Source organism: Tympanuchus pallidicinctus, unplaced genomic scaffold (genome assembly GCF_026119805.1).
Source record: "Tympanuchus pallidicinctus isolate F22 unplaced genomic scaffold, pur_lepc_1.0 scaffold3, whole genome shotgun sequence".
Lineage (NCBI taxonomy): Eukaryota > Metazoa > Chordata > Aves > Galliformes > Phasianidae > Tympanuchus > Tympanuchus pallidicinctus.
Window position 1 is genome coordinate 106511727 of NW_026294747.1, and position 25506 is coordinate 106537232.

At 41.0% G+C, this 25506-nt stretch overlaps 1 protein-coding gene across 1 annotated transcript in view; it reads right to left on the minus strand.

Annotated features, from left to right (window-relative positions):
- The window catches only part of ITGA9 (integrin subunit alpha 9), a 214506-nt gene that overhangs the window by 86898 nt on the left and 102102 nt on the right, over window positions 1-25506 (minus strand). The window contains exons 16-17 of the mRNA XM_052693234.1: window positions 23319-23474; window positions 10763-10839 (exon numbers count right to left, since the gene is read on the minus strand). Coding sequence (XP_052549194.1) covers window positions 10763-10839; window positions 23319-23474 — 233 coding nt within the window. The remainder of the gene's footprint in view (window positions 1-10762; window positions 10840-23318; window positions 23475-25506) is intronic.

Here is a 25506-nt window from a genome sequence, read left to right on the forward strand (position 1 = left end):
TCAGAAAATCCAAGTCATCACGCAAACCACAGTTTTATCATAGAACTCATGCCTTCAGAAACAGAGCTATTAAAATCTGATGAGACAGGTTTGATTACTTGCCTCATTCCTGGAATGCTGGGCTTTAATATGCAATTTAAAAAAAATGGTCAGCTGAGCACTGACAAGAGAGAAAAAGACCAGTGCCCCATCCATCAGTCACCTTCAGAGGTCAATGAAAGGCAGCTAATTAGAGAGGAAAATTTAGAAGCAGCACAGGTTTGTTATTCTAGGAAATTTTTCTTTTTTGCAGTAGCAGGTGTTATATGTCAAGAGTAAGTTACATCTCAACCTCGAACATGATAACCAGCATAAATCTACACCATCCCATTTCCTTCATTTTAAGCCAACAGCTCAGGCGGAACCAGCAAGAGGATCTTCCTGGTGATCTGAAACAAACATCAGCTTTAACAGATTTTGTAGTTGCAGGATATGCTACAGGAAAAGTTAACATAGCTAGCTTTACAACAGATGTGTGTGCATGCACGCAGCTAACTATCAGTCAAGAACTATTCTGTAAATCCAAAACAACAATGCATCTGCTTTGCACTGTGGTCTGTAGTGTATCAAGGCCATCCAGCATCGGAGGAAGCTCATATAGGACAGAACTGCTAGATGTTAAGTTTTTGTTCTGTTAGCTTTATACTCTGGTTGCTGGAGCAAGAACCATCTTAGATCCATAAAACGTTGATGTTGGGATGTTCACAAAGAAGGCCAGGCTATACATTAGTTAAACAATCAATTTAAACTGTGCAAAATCACAACTTTTTAGGGTCTAGTTTAGAGAACAAACAAAAATTCTATTCCAATGGGTAAACTCAAGTGATTCTTAACAAACAAGCAAAAATGAACATACAGCAGCACTTAAGGACTTATATGATTGGTTTGTATGGTGTCCCTGACTGGCAGTCAGTATCCTGTTATTAAAACAACAAATTAGGAATCTGTGTTAGAGGTGCACTACTGCAGTTCATTACCATTCATCATTTGAAGGCTCTACTACCAACCACATGGTAAGGTATTACCAAGTGCTATGGGAAGGGACTGCCCAGAGCTATCAAACTGGCCTTATTTATTAATTCTGGGAGAGATTTATGAAGCTCTGCATGTAACCAGCTAAACGGAAACCAAAATTCCATTCCTTCATCCCCTTTCACCCTCAACAGGGGAAACATTCACTTGTTCCTGAGATGGTGCTCCCTATGCAACTTGTACTACATCTTGATTAATTGCAGGCTCTTCTGGGTTCCCCTTTCAGGAAACTGCAAATCAGATGCTGGAAGTGCTTGCTACAACAAAGTTTTCCACGTGCCTTGCAAATGCAGCATTCAATTCACTAGCAACTGTCTGTAGGTTTAAGTTAGAAACTAGATCCCTCTTTCCTGGATTCATCAAATAGACCTACATCCAAACAGAATTACAAACACACTAATCTACGCTAATGTGCTAATCACAGAATAATTAAGGTTGGAAAAGACCACTAAGGTCATCTAGTACCTTAGAAGACCACCAACGCAACAGCACCATGCCCACTAACCACATCCCTCATGCCACATCTACACATCTCTTAAACACCTCCAGGGACAGCAACTCCACCATGTTATGGGCAGTCTCTTCCAATACGTCACCTGTCTTTCTGAGAAGAAATTTTTCCTGATATCCAACTTAAACCTCTCTGGATTCTGCCCGATTTACTCCGATTTATTAGCTGATTCCTAGTGAAAAGTCTCCTGAATGTTGGGCGGTGGGATTGAGCATCACAGCTGAGTGAGAGTGTCTGAAGCTCCCTTCATTCTCAATGGGCCACAGAATAAAATATCAGTTAAGGAATTACAAATGAGGCAGAAGATCTTTTCTTTTTAATTTTTTTTTGTTTTTTGTTTTTTAAATAATCAAAAAGAAAAAAAATAAACAACAACAAAAAAAAATGAAATTATCATTAATACAGATGTAAACTTGCACTTCTCTCTACTCCTAAGTGGCTTTCATCTGCCAGCTCTGCAGAAATTAAGCACTCGTGAGATGCTACACCTGAAATTTTGCACCCTGTTGGCACTGTGGTGGGTGAAGCACAGTGCGTCACGATGATGTTGTTTTCACGGAAGCACAGAATTGCAGGGATTGGAAGAGATCTCAAGAGATATTGAGTCCAAACTCCCTCCTAAGCAGGTAGCCTGCATCAGGTCACACAGGTAGGGACTTTGTGGCCTGTATCTATTGCTTGATATAATGGTATAAGCATTTTCACAGCATCCTTTACAGAGCACCAAATTACTTTGAGGTAGTATTAAATTACACTGTATGAAATCACTTAAAATCAAAGAGTGAAACATGATTTCTTGAGAAAACAGGAAGCAACCTACTCACAACCACTCCATTCTTCCAATTTTTTCCATTCCTTCTCCCTTGTAATCACTCTTTTGGCACTTTAAAATATCTGGAGTTGGCTTGGTACTCAGGCAAGACCAAATAACCTTTGGGAAGTACATGACTACAAAGGGATTGGGTTAAAGCTTGATCTCTGCATCCCAGAAGTTGGGAATATCCATGCCAGTACACAGCCATATGAACATGTGGTCTGGACTGAAAGCTCATGAGCACTTTTCCAGCAATAGGCATGCTAAATGTGCTCGTTTTTCTTTTCTTGTTCTTCACAAGGCAGCAAACTAGCTCCATCTGACCAGCTCTGCTATTTAAAGTAGCTTGTCGAGGGTAAATAGATTGTTAAAAATATTACTGAAAGTGTTTGTGCAATGAAAGATAAGCGAAAACAAATTAATCCGCAAAGAATGAAGAGGAAGGGAAAAGCAGATATTATCAGAATGTGTAATTAAGCTCTGAATGAAAGGATATTGTTTTTCCTCATCACGACTATTTTGTTAAGATGCACTTCAGAGGCACAAAACCACAAGGGGCAGGCCATGAAATGTGACGCCTCTCTGGAAACAAAATCCCGTTGTGTGATCAAAGGAAGATAAGTGCTGAGGCGTGAGTCTGGTCAAATTTATGAAACAACTTTGCTTCCCACATTAAATCACAATCTTGCAGCTTTTCTCCATGGGTTTAGAAAGCCTCTGACCTGTGAAAACCTTTTTGTTTAAAAAAAATTCTTTGAAAGTCTACTGTATTCATGAGATACACTTGAGCAGTTTTAATCCTTCTGACCAGAATTTGATGTTACTTCTCCTTCCTTTAGAAGGCACTGAACACCTGCATTGTTACTGCACTCAGTTATGGTCTACGCTGTCACATCTCGTGCTGGTGAAAAGCAAATTGGACAAAGCTATAGTAACACATGCTTTTTTTCCTACAGCTTCTGGATTCCTTCAGTTCAGGTTCTGCAATAAGTTGACAAGTCAATATGAAATTGCTGAGATTCATTCTTTAAATCTAGGTGCTTAGAGTCTGATCATCTGTCTAGTGAACCATAAGGAGGACCTCTGATTTTAACAGGTTCATGAAAATATTCTTTATTGTGGCCACGCATAATATTTGCAAAACAACCACATGCCTCTATCAGTTGCACATCTAGTTACTTATATGAAATTATTCTTTATCCACTAATACAAATCGTGCTTATGCTTATAAACTTTGGAATTGTTCCAAAGCTCAGTAAACTGACAGGGTAGTGATCACAGAAACACAGAATGCCTTGGGTTGGAAGGGACCCCAAGGATCATCAAGTTCCAACCCCCCTCCCACAGACAGGGCCACCAAGCTCCAAATGTGGTGCTAGGTCAGGTTTCCCAGGGCAGCCTGTTCCAGAACCTCGCCACTCTCTCTGTGAAGAACTTCCCCCTGACATCCAATCTAAACCTTACCTCCTTGAATTTAAAACCATTCCTCCTTGTTCTACTATTCACCCAAGTAAAAAGTTGATTCCCATCCTTTTTATAATACCTTTAAATACTGGAAGGCTGCAATGAGGTCTCCTCACAGCCTTTTCTTCTCCAGGCTGAACAAGCCCAGCTCCCTCTGTCTTCATAGGAGAGGTGCTCCAGCCATCTGATCATCTACATGGCCCTCCTCTGGACCCTTTCCAACAGCTCCACATCTTTCCTCACACTTGGATGTGGTACTCAAGATGGGGCAAGGGCAGAGGAGAGAGGGACAATCATTTCCCTGTCCCTGCTGGCCACCCGTTTCACCCCTCTTCTGATGGAGCCAAGGATACCACTGGCCTTCCAAGCTGATTGCTCCCCGCCATCACCACAAAATGTTCCCCAGGTCCTTCTTCTCCCCTTTCTTGCAAATGTGAATGATGTTTACTTTCTTCCAGTCCCTGGGGACTTCACCTGATAGCCACAACTTTTCAAATATGATGGAGTGTGGCTCAGCAACCACATCAGTCAGGTCCTTAGGACCCTGGGAGCCCCAGCTCCATATATGTGTGTACTTTCAGTCTCACGAAGCAGTCTCAGACTTGCCCTGCCCTTACAGTGGCAGGGATTTACTCCCCCAGTTCCCACCTAGAAGCACAGTGATGCGAGCTTCAGGGAAAAGAGAAATATAAGAATCCTGGCTGCCAGTGAAGATCGAGGCAAAAAACTCATTTAGTACCCCAGCCTTCTCCATATCTGTCAGTCAGTTCCCCTGTCTCATTTATCATAGGAGGTACATTCTCTCTGGCCTGCCTCTTCTGGCCAATGTAACTATAGAATCCCATCCTGCTTTTTTAACATACCTCACCAAGTTCAGTTCTTTCTGCACTTTGGCTTTCCTAATCCCCACTCTCCAAATTCGGACAGCATCCCCATATTCTCCCCAGTTGATATACCCTTGTTTCCTGACAGTGACATCCAATGACAGGACAAGGTGCAACGGGTACAAGCTGGAGCATAAGAGGTTTCACATAAACACTAGAAAATCTTCTTCATGGTGAGGGTAAAAGAACACTGGAGCAGGCTGCCCACAGGTGCTGTGGGGTCTCCTTCTCTGGACACATTCATAACCCACCTGGATGCATTCCTGTGTGACTAATCTTGGTGTTCCTGCTCTGGCAGGGGGACTGGACAAAATGATCTTTCAAGGTCCCTTCCAATCCCTGCTATTCTGTGATTTCACAGCTGGTACAATCTCTTCCTTTCCCCTCAGTTTGATCAGCAGGTCCTTGCCAAGCCATGTTGTTTTCCTGCCTCCACTGACTTCTTATTCTGATGGACAGAGAGCTCTTGTGCTCCCAGAAAGGCAGCCTTGAAGAGTAGCCATCTTTCTTCCACTCCTTTGGCTCTAAGGACAGCTTCCCAGGAGACCTCATCCAACAGGTCCTTAAACAGTGACGCAGGTGTCTTCAGTGAGGCCTGGGTTAGGTAGGCTCTGAGGTTACACCTCAGAAGATCACTCAAAGCAGAGACATACGCAGGATAGATAAAGCATATCATATAAGCAAAAGAAGTACTGGCAGAAAACATGTTAATATTTTAGTAAGCCACGGAAGGAATTTACTTGAAAGGGAAAAAATAAGCTTCTATGGAGCTAAGTAGGAGATATCTGGAAAATATCTTTTCTTCATAAATCATTGTTTTATTAAAATGGAAACAATTCAAGCTAGATGAAATTTTTGACACACTGAGTTTCTGCCTCTCCTCTGGCTAATTCCAGAGGGACTGGCAGAAGCAGAGATGGCCCAAATCAAAAGCCTGACCTTTAGCTGGAAAAGGACATTTCCCCAAAATTCCACTGCACACAAAAAAGCTTTCACTCCAATGCAAAATAAAACCAATGTGCAAAACCTTAAAAATCTCTGCAAATGCACCTGTTGCCTCTTTGGCTTTCAACAGCTTTTACTTCCAATTTGACTTTTCCAAAACAAACATTTTGCAGAAGTACAGATATGAATCCCAACTAGTCTGTAGGGAAGTAAGATAAATTTGAATCTAATAAGTGATCTAGAACATCTGAAGAAGTTCCAAAGCCAATGTGTTTAAAAGGCTGCATATTCCAAACATAAGAATAAGTATTCCAATGGGTGAGTAAAGCTGTTTCTAATGACAGATGAGGACAACCTCACATCACATAAATATATGGAAGACAGACTTTCTCCTGAAATCGCTCAGCAATATTGATTACATCTTTTTCCATCCAGGAGGCTTACTGACCCATCCCTTACAACCTTACTTTACACACCACGCACACAGCTCAGGCTGGAATGCAGCAGCTCCCTAACATGCTGCAGCATCTTTCTGCTGCTGCTGTTTGTTCTCTGTGAAGCTGCTCTACTCATTGCAGCACGTGAGCCGTCAGTGTCATGTACACATTGAGACAGGATTTCCTCCCTAAATCAGGAACCTGCCATTCTGCTCTGTTCTTTAAGCTGCTTTATTACAGCAGGAAGAAAGTCTGTTTTTCCAAACAGCCTTACTGTCACCTGGATGTCTTCTCCGTGATTTTCACTTGGTTCCCACAGAGGCATAAACAGGTCTTGAAAACTGCTATTACCTCTGTAGCTAGTTATCTGCACAAATGAGACACTGGAGCAAAACCAGATTTGTGTCCACATGAACTCTGTTCTCTCAGCCCTTTTAAGTAATTAGCCTTAAAAGATCAGAGTGCTTGCCTTCCATACAAAGAACCAGAGGAATGGATTAACAGACTTTAAAGGCTAGGGAAGCCTAATCCTTCACAAAACACACATTTCATAGTTTTCCCAACACATCTTGAGGAAACAGATGCAGTTCAGCTTCTAAACAAGTAGCTACGGACAGTCTCAATAAAAACATGGTATTCGCTACAGAAGCTTGATGGAGAAGACATCTGCTGTGTTGAGAAAACAGAGTGAGGCATTCAAGTCAAGTATGATATGCAATAAATATATTCATAAAATTAAACAATGTATTTAAAATTAATAGCCAACAGAACACTCTTTGATTGCATTGTGCTTTTTAGGCCATAGCAGCCATCCTGCTCTTCGACACAGAACTGTTCTCAGCCGCAGATGAGGCCAGCTGGGACTCTCCAAGTCCTGGACTCCAGAATGCCAGAATCTAGTATCTCTGCACACCTCTCCCCAGTGCAGCACAAACCACCCATGCAAGGAAGCTCTTCACATTCTCCAGTCTGAGCCTGCCAAACCGCACTCTGTGACTTGCCCTTCATGTCATCTGCCACAAGCAAGAAGAGGCTGGTTACATCATCCCACAATACTTACAACGAATTGTGGTGGGTTAACATACAAATGTATGCTAATGAAAGAGGACAAGCCCTAAAGAGATCCATCTGTAAACTGAAATCGAGCCTTAATAAGATTCCTTTGATAACTGAAAACATGCCCTTTTCTACTCAAAATAAATGCATTCTATGAGCTTGTCTTTATTCCAGTGCAGCATGGAACCTCGGTTTTCAGCTCACACCTCAAAGAACAATTTTCCCTCTAGTAAAAATACTTTAAAAAACACAAAACATTGGAATCATAAGCTTATCACCCACCCAAATCATTTTTTTATTAGGGCTTCATTATTTTCCACTCCAATGCCCTTTGCTCCTCTCCTCCCCACTACCAGCAGCACAGGGAAGGATTTCAGCTCACCCAGCAGCACAGTTTCCACTTGCAGCAGCTCCAACAAGAAACAACAGGAAACAACGAGACAAACCCAGCCATATCTGGCCAGAACAGCAGTTTCCAACTCACACATGTATCTGCTTGGTTTGACCACTTTTGTCACCTGGTCATGCTGTCTGTTATTTCTCAGAGTAACTGGCCCCCATTTGAGGTGGCTGGTTAAATTTTAGGGAGAGAAGGAGTGTCCCAAGAAATGCCACATAAGATCAGTCATTCAGTATGCTCAATATCTTCAAAGCCACATGCAATCCTCATCAACTGGGTAAGCCTAGTGATTGAAATATAGCCCAGGTGAACTGGAAATTGGTGGAGCTTGTGTAGTTCCTGACCTCCTGAGCGTGACCTCAGCAAGCAGTTCTCTTGACGATAATGTAATACGAGCTCAAATGCTCTGAACAGCACACATTTGACAGCTTGGGATGGACAAAACTATGCCTTACAGTGTATAGCATTCTGTACAGCTTTTGGCTCGAACACACTACAAATTAATGAAAAAAATTGTGAGAACAGCCAGAATAAGTCCATCTACCCAGCAGAGAACCCTCAAGACCTGCCTGGATGCCGACCTGTGCGACCTGCTGTAGGGAACTGCTTTGGCAGGGGGTTGGACTCGATGAGCTCTGGAGGTCCCTTCCAACCCCCACAATTCTGTGATTCTGTGATTCTATACCCAACCATGTCTAAAACAGAGGCCCATAGAATAACAAGGACAGCATATCATGTTATTCTCCTGATACATTTCTGCAGCTTCCAGCATTCAAATTAGTCATTTTTCTACCATTTATATTCTCAACTTCTACAACATCCTCAACAGCAAACTCCACAGATTAGCCACAGGTTGCTTAAGAAAACATTCTTCATTTTTTCTTTCATTACCCCAAACAGCTCGATATGGTTCGCAAACTTCACCACCTTGCTACTCATTTTTAGCAGATTTCCCCAATCATTTCTGAGTAGCATGAATACCTCTGGCCACAACTCAAACACTCGTGGAAGTTTCCCCACCAGGAAAACAGACTGTTTATATTTCCCCTTGCTGACTGCTTTTTAATTAGGTCGTAACACTTAACCACCACTCCTCTTAGCCTAGGCAATTTACTTTCTTCATGGATCTTTGGGGATAAATCCTAATGAAAGTTTTTTGAAGGTCAGGTAAGTGATCTCAATCACATCACCCTATCCACGCGTCCAGCAAAGGCCTTCAAAGAGCTGCTGTATACCTGACACACTGCACATACTGTCTTCCCATAGACATTCTGTTCACCTCAATCTACTGGAGTACCTGTTTTAGCTACATTCGATTTATTTTATTCTTACACCAATTTCAGTCTGACACAACTGTGTAAAAAAAGGGCATTGTGAAAATTTTGCTAATAAAGTCACTCAATTCCCAGCTGCCAATAGTAAGACTCACCTTTTACGCTCTTCCAAAAACAAGCACATTAAAACAAACCTTTTTACACACAATTAGCATAAACACAAAATACCTGAAAAAAGTCTGAGAGAGGTCTCTAGCATGAGATCAATGGTGCTGAAAAGATGAGTGCAATCTTTAAGAGGACCAGTCCTCTACAATCAGAATCTACGCATGCTTTTGAATTTTTACAGACCACTAAAAATAAATCTCTTTTCTTCAGACAGAACTCACTGTGTTATGATTCTTAACAGCTGGAGTTCATGCAGCTCTTCACCTAAAGAAAACCCATTCTGTGTGGACGTGATAGATTTTATGACATCCTGTTTACTTCAAACAGAACTTCAGAATGTCACTGAACAAAGTCAGCTTGAGAGCGCTCGTTCCACGTTTCGCTATACGATCACAGAAGCTGCATTTGAATATCCTCAGCTTTTTTGACAGTTGTGGCTTTTATATTGTCAGGATAACATAAATAACAGCCATAAAAGTAAACAGTCTGATACTCCAGTCACAAGTACAGCTCTTACTGATTCCCGCACAGTGGCTGACAAGTTTTTATAATGTGCTTTTAATTGATTATTCATCAATTGCAGGACAAACCCCCTCACTCGCTTCCCCAGCACACACAGACAGGTTTCCACCTCTACTCTAAACACATTTTTCTCACTACTAAGACCTAATGAAAGGTCAAAAACCCAGACTAACCACAGACAAAGCTTGTACACTGCAACCTGAGACCCAACCTTGTTCCCAGCCAATCCCCCAAAACATTCCTGTGGACTTCAGTCGTGTCTGGCTAAGTCCATAACTTCATGGATTTGACTTTGGTTCAGTTTCTTCTCCAACTACAGTTACAGCATGCTGTACACTTTCATAAAGAGTGCACATCTCCTATTACTTTTTCTTTTTTCTTTTTTCTAACAACCAGAATTTCTTCCCCTCTCTTTCCTGACCTGAAGGAAAGCAAGCATCTGCAAACAGTAAAACCTCTGGAACACAATTAAATCACTTACATCAGCATTTCCCATTTCTAAAAATGTGCTAAAAAGCTGGGAAAAAAAAGGAAACAGAAACGGTGCTTGTAGTTCACCTTTAGCCTGATTTATCCAGAAATTGAATAACTGTCCTGGCAAAACAATAGGCGTTTTCCTAGGATCACCAGTCTCAAGGGACAGAACATAAATTTTACCTCTGGTCTATTTGACTAGGTTTATTATCTCAGAAGAAAGTGAAATCAGACACCTCCAAGGTACTCACAAAAAGACAGGAGCAGAATTAGTTAGGAAAAATACAAGCTCAGAAATTAAAAAGGGCAAAAAAATCACATCCTTAAACATAATTTTTAAAACGCTCCATGACACTTTTTCTAAACAAAAATGCTTTTCTCCATGCAGATTACTTCTACCATGTCACAAACAGTATTTTATCATCTTTTAAAAATGATGTGGTCCACGTTGGTGTTTTATTTGGACAGAATTAACCTCCCCTCTCCCTCTCCACTATGCTGTCACTGGTTTTGTCTGTTGCAACTGCAAACTCTTTGAGAACAGGTCTTGCCCTGTGCATGCACCCAACCCAATACCACAGTTCTGATTCTGTGCACACTTACTGCACTAGACATGATATCATCACCAACACCCTAGTCTGGAAATAAGATGTCTGCATTTGTAGTTTGAGTTTTGAACACATCTTACATAAACAAATGGTGTACCAGCATCTAAGAAAGAACAAAAAGTTCACCTACTCACCTAGATAGCAGTAATTTGCCCTGAAGTTTCAGATCAGCAGCACAGTCCTCAGATTGACAATTCCTCTCAAAAACAGTCTGTGGAAAACAGAAAAGAACTGTTACAGCTTGAAAAGAATAAGACTGAAACACCCACAAAGCAGCAACATGTTTGGATGAACTCAAAACCCACCAAAATCTGCGATATGGGAACATACGGTGTGAGTGCCAATGAAACTCAAGGGGAGCCAAATCTCATCTTTATCAGAACTGCCTCCCTTCTCTTGTAGATGAAAAAGAAGGTCCAAAGGAAAAGAAGGTATTTCTGGCACCCTGTTTTCTCCTTCCAAAACATATGCATGAAAATGAAAGAGTTACTGATTAAACTGTTCTTGGTCCCAGAAGGGAAGAAAGGAAGTAATTCAAACATTCACTGGCCTACATTAAAGATAAGGATTTATTTAGAAATGCTTTAAGATCATGTGATCTGTTGCAATTTGTTCTGCTATCCTGCAAGCAACAAAAAAATACAGACAGTTACATACCAGCAATACTCTAGAATCTATCTACAGCAGTTTGCCATGGTTAACTAAGGCAGCCACTAGTTAGTGAAATTAAAGAATGGGAACATGCTCCTAGCATCCAAGAAATGATGAAATCCATCCAAGAAATGATGTCAAGATCATGGCTATTTTCCCATGCTGCTAGGAACAGAGAGTGATATCTTCCTGAGCATTTGAGCAGACTTTTTAGGCTGGTGGATTCATTCTGTCCAACATGGAATGCTCTTCAGTTTAGCAAGTATTTAAGGGACCAATACCTTAAATAAGCATTGCCAACACAAACCTGAGACTCAATGGGTTTCTTCCTTTAGTATGAATATTCCCATCTACAGGCTTTGGCTTATCACCGAAGTAAATACATTTCAAACATAAATGCAAAGAGACAGCAAATTTATGCATGACACAGACAACAGTCAGACTCATTTAAAAGAAGATGGAGGTAATACGTGTTTGACAATCTCTGCCTGACTAGATCAGCACTGGAGAAAGACTCTGAATCTTAAGTCTGGACAGCATGAAGATGTTTTAGTCTTCATTCTCTCAGGAAGACTCTTGTGTAAGGATGCGGCTTGTTCCCCTTTTTCTGCATGGTTAGAGTCCTCCACATAGGTGTGAACAGGCAGTCAGTGTTGGACTGGAAGATATCAAACTACTCTGTATGTTATGCTAAATCACAAACAGAACAAAGACATCTGGGAGGGGCCAGTACATTTGGAGTGGTTTACTCTGTCCTTTAGTTTTACTTTCCCATCTTTTACTTTCTCAAAACCTCAGATATGGAAATCAGTGATCATTGAAACACAAGGGCTGAACTTATTCTTCCTCCTTAATAAGAGACTTTATTTGGGGTCAGAGAACAAGAATCCCAATAGCCTGGGGTCAGGAACTGGCTCAAAGCATCCCTCTCAAAACATGGCATGTTTCAGAGGTACAGTTTCAAAAGTCCTCAGAGCCAATCCTCAACAATTTTAGTACCTATATATAGGAAACACTTTTTGACCTTCAGAGGACGAAGAAAAATAAACTGTAAAAGTATTCTTGCCTGACAGTCTCCCTGTTTGCACTGCAGAAATCCTGGCAAACAGAACAGAGTGATCAGAGATATGATCTGCACTTTTAAAAGAACCAAGTACTGTAAATATACTGAAGTAAATACCTAACAATCTTGGAATTTTATTACTAAATCTATAGTAGTGCTTTTTCAGAAAGAATGAACAAACATCTCATTTTTCTAAAACCACTGAGCATGTATCTCTTCCAACACACCATGCACTGGACAGCAAGCTTCCCTGTAAAACATCAGGCCTATCTTATGTCATAAAACTCGAGTTCCTGTATAGCACTGTGATGATAGATAGAAAGAAAGAAAGATGAGTCCCCAGTTTTGTGAATGAGTAGCAGTGAATTCTCTGCCTCTATGGAAAATCTTGGGCTCATTCTGGTTTGGGGAGACGGGGAGAAAAGATCTCCAGTCCATTCAGCTGCTAGGACCCAGCCGGGCAGCTATTGCTTGTTCAGCCTCCATAGAAGCTAATGATATCTCTGGATTATACTGCCATTCTGCAGTATTTCCCTGGTTTGAATAGATCTTGTCATGCCTCTATTCCACCTCTTGTTTTTTGTGTGCCTGCTAGAGCCTCAGCCCAGTAGCTCCTCAGTCCTGTTTCCTCCACTTCCTTTCTCTGCTAACTTGAGCCTTTCCTTCCCCAGTCTGTTGTTTCTTCTGCCATTCCAGGTGACTGATTCCTGCCTGCTTGAATACTTTCTGAAGAATTAAGGGGTAAACACATTAAGTTATCATAATGTTTGCAAACAATGCTCATATATTCTGTTATTGTACTCTCAGTTGGTCTCTTTGCGCTGTCATCTCTTCAGACTAGAAACCATACCTAACTCAACACTGCACACTGTAGGAGCAGGAATCTGGAGTTAGGATATGCATAAGCTCTATTACAATACAATCACTATTTTTAGCTCTAAATAATTTTTGAAGTGGCCTTGGCTTTAAAATAACAATTTTAGGGATTTACTGAGGTCTTCACATATTCAAAACGCTGAAGAAGATAATCAACTTTCATACATATTATTCAGAACAAGCAAGAGGGAAGTAGAAGAAAATATAGCCATTCTGCACTAGAAACACTACATAATTTCTGTAGTTGCTGTTACCTAAGGTGAAGAGGAACAGTGGTTTTATAGAAGTTCAAACTCAAATGATTCTTACCAGATTCCACTTTAGTTGTACCAAGTATCTCACAGATCATCAAAGATGGTCAGGAAGATTCTTTACACAAGACTCATGTTCAAAAAGATTTCTATGTTTGGTGGGAAGGCTGTGAAAAGCTCCCATTCGTTGTCCTGAATCAGAAACACAGCTGCAACTCTTATCCGGATGTCATCAAACTTCTGTCTGCCATTTCCAAAAGCCAAAAAGGTGTGTGTGTGCTCAGTAGGACAAGCTGAATAATATCAGTGCTTCTGGGATATGACTTTACTGGCAAACATAGAGCTAATGCTATTTGTGTGCACAGCAAGTCTGTCAGCCTTCCTGCAATCCCAGCACAGCACACAGCAGATCCAGTGATTCTTCCCTGTATTCTCCCTTGCTGCTCAGAACCCAACAACTACAGGGAGCTGCTCTATAGCAGTTTCAGCAAGTCATCAGACATCCCAAACAAACGTGGTGTTCTGATATTCTGCCTGGCTGCTTTTCTGGGTGGAAAACTGTTCATCATCAAGGAGTGTGACAGATCTTTGCTAATCTTGAAAGATCAGCAGAGACAGCTGCTGCCCAAGTCTTCCAGAGGGTACTACGTTAAAGCATACTTGTTATCAAGTGCGAATACAGATATATATACACAATAAATGGACAGTAAGGAGAGACCTAGAGCAAACTGACAGGGAAGAAGATGTGTGTAGACAGGCATTCAGAACCTCCTAACAGGTATCTTCATGTCCAGTCTGCCCCTTGAAGAGAGGTGGTGGATTAAATGCTACTTCTTGTGGTCTGGGGGCCAGGCCAAATCTACAGTCCTTAGCCCCTCAAAATAATAGGATGAATCCACAGTCCTACATCTTAAAGATCCTTAAGCACAAAGCTGCCAGGAAGATATCCTCCTTATTGCTGATACTGGACTGATGAGGAATGACAACAGGAAAACAAATGAAAAGAAGCCCTGGTCTGGTATTAAATGGGGAGATTGGTGGCCCTGCATGTGGCAGGAGGGTTGGAGATTAATGATTCTTGAGGTCCCTTCCAACCCTGGCCATTCTGTGATTCTGTGAGCCCCATTTCAGCCCAGTGCTGAGAGCTCTGCTCAGAGGAACATGATGTGGGGTTTCAAACCTGACTTGACAAATTCCTTTGGATTCTTTAAATGCTATCTAAACTTAAGCTTTTGGGAGCAGAGAAGAGAACCGGACATAGGAAAGTGAAAAAACCTGTGTTTATGGTGATCCGGCCCACAGAAAGTACTGGAAGTTATCCAATAAGCAGAGAAAAAAGTATTTCAAGACATTCAACCCTCCAAAATTTAGAGAAGCACGTGAAAATTTCAAGTCTCAGCCAAAACACGCCATCACACTCTGAGAGGCTGCCAATATTGTATTCTGTAGGCATTGCACCCAGCTTTTCAGAGATGAGGGAAAGCGACAGGTGAAGGACAACGCTTGATGAGAAGGGGGAGAAATGAGATTTTCAAAAGAACTCTCGAAAGCACGATGATTTGCAGTTTAGATGACAGAATTCACTCTAGATTAGATCTTTAACTTCTTCAGCACAAATCAGTCCACAAAAAGTTTGTAGTGCATCCCTTACAACATGGCAGAATTGGTCTTCAGTAACTTGAGGATCAACCCCTTTAACTGCATGACCTGTGCCACATACTTCAGGACAACTCAGGTTATGTGTAGGGATGATTTAACAACTGTATCACATCAGTAACACAAAAGCTCTGCTACTTCAGGGATGCAGAATGAGAGGGCTTGTTAGGCTAATAACTTTTTACATCCTAATGCAATGGCTATTAGCATGTTATGTGATGAAGTTACTTATTTAAGGAGCAGGTAGTGTGATTTGATTTTCAAAGGTACTGACCAGTAAGCAGATCTCTCTGCTTTCTCCAGGAACTACTTCCTATGTTACAGCTTTACAAATCTGTGACTTGGGATATTAATGTGCTTACACAGATACAGAAGCCTGACTTCAGAGCTTTATTTTGTCTTTCCATTTATTTTGTCTTTCCAGCTGCCTGACAAATAGAGCCATTATCTATGTATCTATGGACCTCAAATAAAAAAATAGTTACTGCTTCTTCTCAGACATCTTATGCTTTAGTATACATGGAATGATCCACTCGAATATCCTGCTAAGCCAAGTGCAAACAAGCTGATTTAAATTCTCAGTAGAAAAGTAATTAATACTCCGAAAAGCTCTCTAGGATTTCATCAGGAGTGCAAGCTAAAAAAAGAATATACAATGCGCCCAATGCCTGTAACGGGTGGCAGAGAATCACAGGGCAAAGGCAGGAGTATGAGGGGAGTTGTAAGCATATAGAAGAATCCTATCACAAAACCAGAGTCGTGCTGGTGCTGTGTGGGGCACAGGATGGAGGTGAGCATCTGTTTTCTTGGTGGGAAAGCGTGCTCTGATGAAGTGTATGCGGAGCTTGGGGAGTTTCCTGGCTCACTTCTAATGCATTAGTATCAGAAAGCAGAAACTGACTGATAATAACCATTGTATTGTACTAACAGGGATGCACAACACAAGTGGAACTTCTGCAGCTGAGGAAGGTGACAGAGAAATTCATCCACTCTACACAGCAGAGGACTCCAGGCCTAAGGCTCACAACTTGTGACTGATGTTTGTAAAGCCATCTAAGGCCAAATACAATAATTTCTCCCCTATTCCAGCTATATCCTGCTATTTACACCTTTCACTAAGTGTTGAAAACCGAGCTGGAGCACTAAGATAAAAAGGAGAGAGAACCCTCAAGTGTAAGAAGTGTTATTACTTGCAATTACTCCCAAATTGAATCAGCTGTTCAGAAAAGATCAGGCATGAAACCTGTTAGCTATCAAACACAAGCATGTACTGATGAACCTATGTATTAATTACTCCTCACAGCAGTGAGTGAATTTTAATAATGCAATTTTTTGTTCTCGTATTCTCCTGGGGTGAAGAATTACAATTGGTGGCAATAGAAATACACTCCCAGCCTTTTGGAGCTGTGTTAGATTTCTAGTCTGACTCACTCATCAGGCTGAGGCAATTTTTTTCTTTCTGAAATTATTAGCAGTTCAAATCAGCCAAAAAGTGTTCTCATTTCACAGGATTTCAGACCTTATAAATCCACAGAACAACAGATGAGAAAGACTTATTGGGTTAATTATTGTTCCATCTCCCAATACCATTATAGGATGGACTTCTGTAGTACATGTCTCAATATATTTCCTGACTCATCCTAGATAATCTTCCATTTATTTTCAATGACTACAGAGTAATTCAATTGTATCATCTCAGGAGGGTTTTTAATGAGAACATTTTCTATTCCAAAGTCTCGTTATTTCCACTATAAGTATGCTCCTATACTCTTAACATTTTCACATTTGAGTTAAAAGTATTGCTGATGATGCAATGGAATAATTGAAAACATAAAATAAATAAAAATACAACAAAAAAGTGGTAACTGATGATAGTTTGAAAAAAAACAAAAAAAAAGTGTTTTGAAATGATCAGATAAGCAATTTTTGTCTACTTTCAGCTCACTTACATGCCCAAGGATACAGAGAAGTCGTCTTCTATAATCCACCTGCCCTTCAGTGCTTTTGTTTTCATGAATGCTGCTCTAAGCTGCCAGCAGTTCTGTGGCACTGAGGTATTCTGAGCTGAATGAATTAACACTACCGTATCAACTATTCTCCAGATGTTGGGTATTCCAGGTTCCACTGATCTTTCATCTAAGTGCTGAAAAAATCTGAAGAGAGCTAATGAAGCCTAGCCTCCTGAAGGTTGTCACCTGTCTGTGTGTCTTTTCAAGTATATTATGATTTTTGTTTTTAACATTCCACACACAACTGAAAGATCTCCATCTCTTCCACTTAGAATTCTCCATCCGCAGAGAGGTATGGGAATGAAATGCACGCTGTTCCAGGGAGCTGCAGAAATTACCCCATAGGAATTTCAGTTCATGTGATCATCTCTCACTGCCTTGTCTATTTGGAGAATCTATAAGCTAAATCAGATAATGCTTGTGCTCAGATCTCAGACAAGATCACCTTGTAGTGTGATTCCCCCTGGCATGTACAGCCAGCTTACATGTGAAGGTGTCTATCTGTGTGTATGTATATATGCACACACACACACACACGTGTGTGTGTGATACTGGCTGTTGTTCTTTAGGAAGCCCATGAGATCTAGGCTATGTCCCATGCATTACACTGTTTGGCCTGTACTTTCAAACAGCAATGTAAACAAGTTGGACCATTACTGACCAAGCCTGTCATTGCTCAAGAACAAGCTTATAGAAACATGGATACCAGCAGAGATGTCAATTTCCACTAATTCTTACTTCAGCAAGTTTGCTTATAAACACCTTGGAGGTACAGTAACACATCTGGACACCTGCTGTTCTCACTCAGTACTGAATTTCATCCAGTCTTGTAAATCTTTCCTCGTTATCACCATTCAACAAAAGAGAGCAGGCAAATGCAATGCTCAGCTTAATCCAGCACATGCTCGTGGTGGGTCCTTCCCCCCATCCTTCCCAGATGTCCTGGCACGAACAGCACCCAATCCCTGCCAGTTCAGAACTGACTCGAGACAAATTTGGTCAGAGCAAAAGACAGACACTAATTAAGGGAGGGCATAGGAAGGAGTACGAATCAGCACTTGTAGCAAAACCACCTCAATTGATGGAAGAACAGTGGTGATTAAGCAGTAACAGTGGCACAGACTGCAAGAATAAAGGCAAAAGAGAATTTGGAAACCCAGGGAGGAAAGGGAATTTAGTGGCAAGAAGTTTCATCTGGAGCACAGCAATTTGGCTGACTCTGCAGTCTCCCAAAGACCTCCTGTGTGCCCAGGTGTAAAACAGTCTCCACTCTTTCCATTCACCCTGACGGATATGCTGAGCCACTGGGGCTTCAGTGTACCAGTAATTTAGACTGTCCTAGCCTCCAAGACAGGAAAATGCCCTTGAAGCACCCAAGCTCATGAGCCTTGCCTGGGGAACGTGGTAGCTGATATGGAAGCCATTCCAGCAGCTAAGCAGGACAGAGATGTCATTCGTGCACTGAGAAACACCAGGAACAGCCCAGTTTGCTGGCAGAGATGAAGCCTGATCCAAGCACACAGGCATCTCTGTTTTGGAGAAGGTACCACTGACAAACCTGGACCACACCGCATTTCAGTCTGTGCAAACCCACTGTTGCTTTGTGCTCAGTGTGAGATGCTGGGAGTGGGGGGATGTCTTACAAGTACGAAAAAGCCAATATTTATGCAGCAAGTCAAAATTACTAAAGGTGTTCATAACTCAGCTTCACCAAAATCCTTCTAAATTTTCTCATACCTGTCAAGTTTGCTACTCTATGTGTAACTAATTAGTCAGCTTTAAGTTAGCTGCTCAAAGACAAATATTTCCAAAAATAGCTTTAAAGAGGTGAAGTTTATCCCAGAGACGAGCGGCCGCAGATACTGCACTATACCCAGACTCTCACTGCAAGTCTGACATAGCTGGGAACAGAATGTCCTAAACATTTTATCTTACAACTTATAAGCAGTTTTATGACAGACCGTTCCCGAAATCCTGAAGACGCTGACGCAATTAAACCTACTGAGAATATTTTCCTATAACAAAATGGTGTCTCCATCCACATAACAGCAGGTGATTTTATTACAGTATTCAAAACAGACCGAGTTCTAGCATACCGCGTTTTAAGCTCTAAGATACATTACTGGATACTAGAGAATAAATCCCCACTGTATTTGGCAGGAGAGCTCCCTCTTTCCTGGTTGACATGTATTTATACAGTGGGTATACAAAAATAAATGCTATAGTACAAACCACTTACAATGAACTAAGCCAAACCAAGTTCTAAATACACATTAATTTCCCTGAAGTAGGAAGATTTATTATTTTTTTCCAGTGGACAGAGGTAGCAAATGGATTGGGAAGCAATGAGAAAGCTAATGGAAAGTCATCCTTGGGGTGGGAAGTTTTATTAAAGTTCATAACACACACTCACAGTAAAAGCTTTGTTTCTCCACCCATTCTTGACCCATCAAAGATTTTCAGTTTGAACAAAAGCTTCCTAGCCTCTGACAACTTGGACAGCTGTCACCCTCTTCATGTAATTGGTCTCCACCTAACAATTGTACAGAAGTTGCCCAAACATCTATCAATAGACATGTACACATAACCCCAAGGATTTGCTTTTGCTACCACAGACTATTACACCAAGCTATAGCAACCACAGTTTCTGGTAAGCATATGCAAGAACCAAGAAAATAAGTTTGTGAGGAAACAGCTGTTGCTGTATCCCGGGCCACAGAGTGCCTCAGGCCACTTCAACTGCATTATTACTTCATTTTGAAGCTTTACAGCCTCTTTGCTTACAAAAATGACCAGTGTATAAAACCATGAAGATCCTTTTCCTCTCACCAACCAGAAGTTCAAATTGTTACTTGTATTTTGATTGCTTCAAGGCCAGTAGTTTTAGGAACAGAAGGAAACTCCCTTCAATGATCAGTCAATAATATGCTCATTTTTACATATAAACATTTTTTTTTTTTTTTGCACTTAAAGTTGCTCTCTTAAAATAAGTGGCATCAATAAGTAAATGAATTTTGAGCGAAAACTCCACATCAATGCACTCATTTACTGCAAGTACTTAACTCTGTTTTGCTCTTTTGTTCAAGACTAAACTTTTTTCTTATATATAAAGTAATACTGATTTAAAGAATGCATGTCCAGCATAATCCTCTTTAGTGATTATGTCATCAAGAAAGGATACACCATCCCTCTGGTGCATGTCCATGAACTCTGTTTCCAGGCTGACCCCTTAATGCGCTGGAAGCCACAAAAAAGTTTGTACACTCAGTATTATCTTTAACTCTCACATCAAGAGGCCACTTGGTAGCTTTCCTGCCTTTTGTTTGTGAGCCACAAGGCTGTCCTCTCCTTGTGGGAAGCCATGCACACATACAGGGAATATCTGGGTCATGAAAAACAAACTGAGATTCCAGTGAAAGTGAACATTTTAGCTTTGACATCACTTTAGTTCATATCTAGGTGATCATCTGCACGACTGGCTTTTCAAATAGGTCAAACAGAGCTGAAGTAGGATCTTGACAAATGAAAGGCTCACCCTCTCTCCACAGCTCCCTTTCATTCCACCATCTGTGCACTACTTCCATTCACTGAAATTAGCCACCCGAGACTATTAGCAAAATGCCAACCTTGAACAGTACCTTTAAGCAGTAGATAGAGCATTTTAGATTTCAGAACACCACTAATTATTGGATATACAGGGTCTAGAACCTCCAAAAAACCCACTCCAGTAGCTCCATAGAAAGACTTTACTACTGGAAGTAAAACTGAACTGATCCATCTCTCTCTCCACCCTTCTGAAATGGTGCTGTTTGCTAAAGCAAAAAGTTGTACCTCCGCTTCTCTTGCTGAGTACTCATCTTAATGCCAACCAGACCCAGTATTTAGAGGGCATTGAAACACTGAAAACAGTGTCCACTAGATCAAGTTAGATTTCCAAACTGTAAGGTTTTTCGAAAACCCCTGTTTTCACTGAAAATGTAAATCCTTTGTTAGGTAAAGTTTTGTTCCTACTATTCCTCTTCCCCTTGAGAAACAATTTCTACTTGCAAGATGAAAAAAAGTTCTAAAAGAGAACACTAAGTCTTGATTTTTCCATGCAATTGGCCTTTGAGGAGCCTGTCAGTACCTCAAGGCTGCTCAGTCAAGGCTTTCTCACCATGACTGCCACAATTAATCTGAAGTTCTGCCCACTTCCTTAGCTGAAAGTGCACTCAAAGGCACACCCCGTGTCATAGGCCTTTTCTTACTAAGCTCAGTGAACAACATCTGGAAAGCAAATGAAAAAGCACTGTTAAACTGGCTCTCCCTCACCCAAATCATACAAGAAAACAAGCCAGGGAAATTCCCAACATATTTTTGTTTCTGCTTATAATCTCAGCATTTAGGTATTTTAATATTGATCAGAGAGTATGCCTGCAGGGTAAGATGTGCTCTTTGGAGTTTAAACCTTGTAGTAAAGTGTCCAAGCGGTTTAGTTTATGTAACATCCAAGTTTTCATCACACTGTTCTTATTCCAAAGTTCTTTAGAAATTCCCATTGTATGTTTGCAGCAAGGTAACATTTAGATATTTAAGAGCAACGCCATCCTTCTTCATAAAAATAAGTAATTATTATACTTAATCTTCATTCACTCACTTATAAAACATTCTTAAATACTCTTTTCTCTGAGTAAAAGGGTTATAGCAAAAAAAAAGAAAACAACTCCAAACACCTGGGTATGTGGCAAAGCAAACTTCCGCAAGCATTTCAGTTGCTCTTTCTTTAAGGAGTATTTGGGGATCTGCGGATTTCAGAACAACAAAACATAAATACAGGCAGCACCAGAAAGCAGTGCTACAGATAATGATGCCAGATCAGCTATCTGGTTAAAAAACAGACCTAATAATCCACTGTTGAAAGTCTTAAACTCCAGACGGGCTTTTCAGTGTTTAAGGAAGAAATGGTTTCCATTTCACAAGCAATGCCAGCTTGTAACTCTGTGAGCATTCTTTGGAAATCAAACTTGACTGGATGCAACTTCAAGACACTTGATCTAACTTTGAAGATGGATCTGCTCTGATCAAGGGACTGGACCTCCAAGGGTCCTTTTCAGCCTGAAGTGATTCTTCAAATCGGTGCTGCAAGCCACAGAAGTCATACTTGCATTCAGAGCCTGTAGCCTCATGGCTGGATGCTCCAGTGTCAGCGCAGCAGGAAGTGGCACTGTCCTGCAGGTTCCTTCCTTGGCACTCTGTCCTACATCTACAATGACCACACTCAAACTGGAGTTTTTCAAAAGATCACCAGCAGCCTCTTTTCTTAACGTTACTGCCTGCTTTCATTAACCCTAATATTTAGTACCTTCATAAGAACTGTCTTGATGACCTTTGTAAAAAAAAAGCTCTCAAAATCAGTCAGTATTTTCCAAAGATACTAGTGAGGCCATGTCAGACAAACAGATAGGCAGCCCAGCCACGTACACTTCATTTCCTTAGGGCACATTTGGGATCCCCATTCTCTCAGTGACAAGTGCTTGAAAACCAAAGGAATTCTCTTGTTCTGAGCAAAAATAATGAAGAAGGAGTTTTCTGAAAATGCAGGAGTAAAATAGAATCCTATATATACACACAGTGCTGAGCCTGTACTTCACTTTCTCTCAAAAAGAAACATTCTACTTCAGCAAGGCATTTTCCATAATTACAACAGCAGAGGGGATTTCCCCTGCCACATTGCTGAATGTGAGAAGCCCTTGATAAATGAAGGCTGTGGGCCAGGCAAAGTTCTCTTCATTTCACCCACCACTCTTCCCTCCAGCAGAGGTACAAGTCCCTGCATCCCCTCCTGAACTCAGATCCGTCCCTCCAAGACTAAGCTTTAACCTGAAAGAAGAGCTTGGTCAAATCTGTCTTGAGAACCGCCCTCAGAAAGGGAAGGGCTAGGAGGAGCAGGATTTTTCCTCCTTTCCCTCATTCAGTCGTCTTCTGCTCAGTACAAACACTTTGAAACAAGCAAGTGACCTTCTCTTTTGCTGCCCAACACTGCCAGCACAGTTCTTTACTGCCTCTCAGCGACACTAATATTGATAACAGGAAGGATAATACTGTGCACAAATAACTCTAAGCTTTGCAATCACTTCTTACAGCCACTTCTGTTGCCAGTTCAAGATGAGAGAGCCACAAGGAAATAAAATAAGCCAAACCTGACCTGATTCCTTTGTGCAATCTTCTGTCCTTTCTTCCAACGGAGAACGGGCTTCAGAGGAGGCAGCTCCTTGTCCTCTTTTCCTCTTTCTATTACATGTTCCCCAAGGCTGTACGAAGCTTCAAATACAATTGGAGATATGACATCTTTGACTCTCCTCTGTAAAAGGAAACAAACAGAGATACTACCTTTACATACAGGTAGGCAGGTATTTATACACAACAGTGGTAAGCACAATTAAAGCATAAGTTGTTTTCAACACTGCAGACATGAAGCAGGCCTCTGTATCTTTGGTCTTCTTACTGCTGAACAGGAAAAAAACTTTTGTCACAGCAAAAGAAGTCAGATCAAAAAACAGTTAACAAGAAGTGAGTTATGTTAACAAGAAGTGAATTATTCTTCTAGCACTCTCGGTTTCGCTGGAATCCTTGGCACATTTTCCACACCTGTAAACCAAATCTTTCTAATTAAAACCCAAATATTTTCCATTAGGAGTGCAAAATGGGAAGCAAAGGGTGTATTTTCTCTGGGGTTTCTAAATTCTAGGCTTTGATTCCAGTCACTTCCAGTGCGTTCCACCTACTTAAAAAAAATAAGTCAAAACTCCATCTCGAGTGTTGCACTTGTTAAAAATATTATTATCAATTAAATGAATGAATGGATAAAGTTACCAGCGTGGCTGTAAAAACAAGGCTACAGACATGCAGGGGTGAGGAAAACCACCTGCCAGTGCTGTTCCGAAAGCAGAACTCATAGCACCCACCACCCTAAGAGCAGTAACACCTGCATAAAATAAAGCTTTTCTACCTTTTTAATCACTATATTGCAGGCTTAACATCAGATGTACTAAATAGTGCTGCATTATTTGTTTGATAGGATGAATCTTTATTATTATTATTGCCTTCTCTTGTTGCTTGAGCCCAAGCCACAAAACTCATATCATTTATTAACACAAGCAAAGCCTGAAGCCTATCTTCTGTGAGAGGATAAAATGCTCATTGTGTTCTTTTTAGACTTGACTTCCAAAATCCAATTTACCAGAAAATGGAAGTGGCAGACATCCTACTTTTCCACAAGCAAACATCCCTCTTGAATTTTATCTACTTAAAAAAATTGTGTGTGAATTCAATGTAGATGAAACTGAGAAGATAAGAAGATAACCAAAGACAACAGATCTTCAAATGGACCAGCACTCAACTAGACTTTGTACTGCACCAGGGAATGGAACACCCACTTTTTCAGCCCCTTCCTGGGGCAGGAGTTGCAACACAGAAATAGCAATGCTAAAATTCACATAAGCTACTAGCTTTGCTCTCACAGAAAATCACGTGCAATGACTTCAGTGAGAACAGTATCAGCATACAAGGAGATCATACATACTCAAAAACAAGACTACTAAAAGCATAGCATGAAACAACAAATCATCGGGCAGATCACCACCGAATCCAACCGTTTGCAGCCAACTATGTCTGCGAAGAACAACTGAAAGTAGGTGCAGCGGGTGGAATTAAAACCCACCTAGTTTTTTTTTCTAGCTCTGGTACTGCAGTATGGCAACAGTAAGTGCTTATGACTCCTAAGTGTTTTAACACGACCTGGGAGGGCTCAGTCCAATCCCCTTTGAAGTCAAAAGACAAGTTTCCCATTGACTTCAATGAATGCAGGAGCATGCCCATATTGTTTGCTGGTGTCTCTTGCCTTTTCATTTTAGTGCTGAAATTGTGACTTCCAGCAGCTAGATTAATTGCATGTGTGGATATTCCTTCACCACACTTGTCTTTAATTAAGGATGAAAGTATGAATGCTGCCCAGTTACTAATGGTGCCACATGTTCAGTTTCTTCTGCTCCCAGTCTTAAAACATGAAGACAACACTACGTGGGATTTCTCCTCAGTAAGACAGACGCAGACAGTTCTGTCTCGCAGGTACACCACAGACCATCTGGGAAGCAAGTACAAAATGAGAACACTGAATATTTGCCCAAATGCAATCTGGAGAAGCATTATTTTAAGCTGGAAATACACACTGTTTCTTCCTCATACAGCCTACCAAAACGTACTACTCCCAGCAGTCAAACCAGGTGGTGCTGCCCATGTATCACCTTCAGGTATTTCTGATTTCTAGAAGGTAAAAGATGCAATGACAAACAGTTTCGAGATAAACTGAAAAATTCTTCAAATCAAGGAAAGTA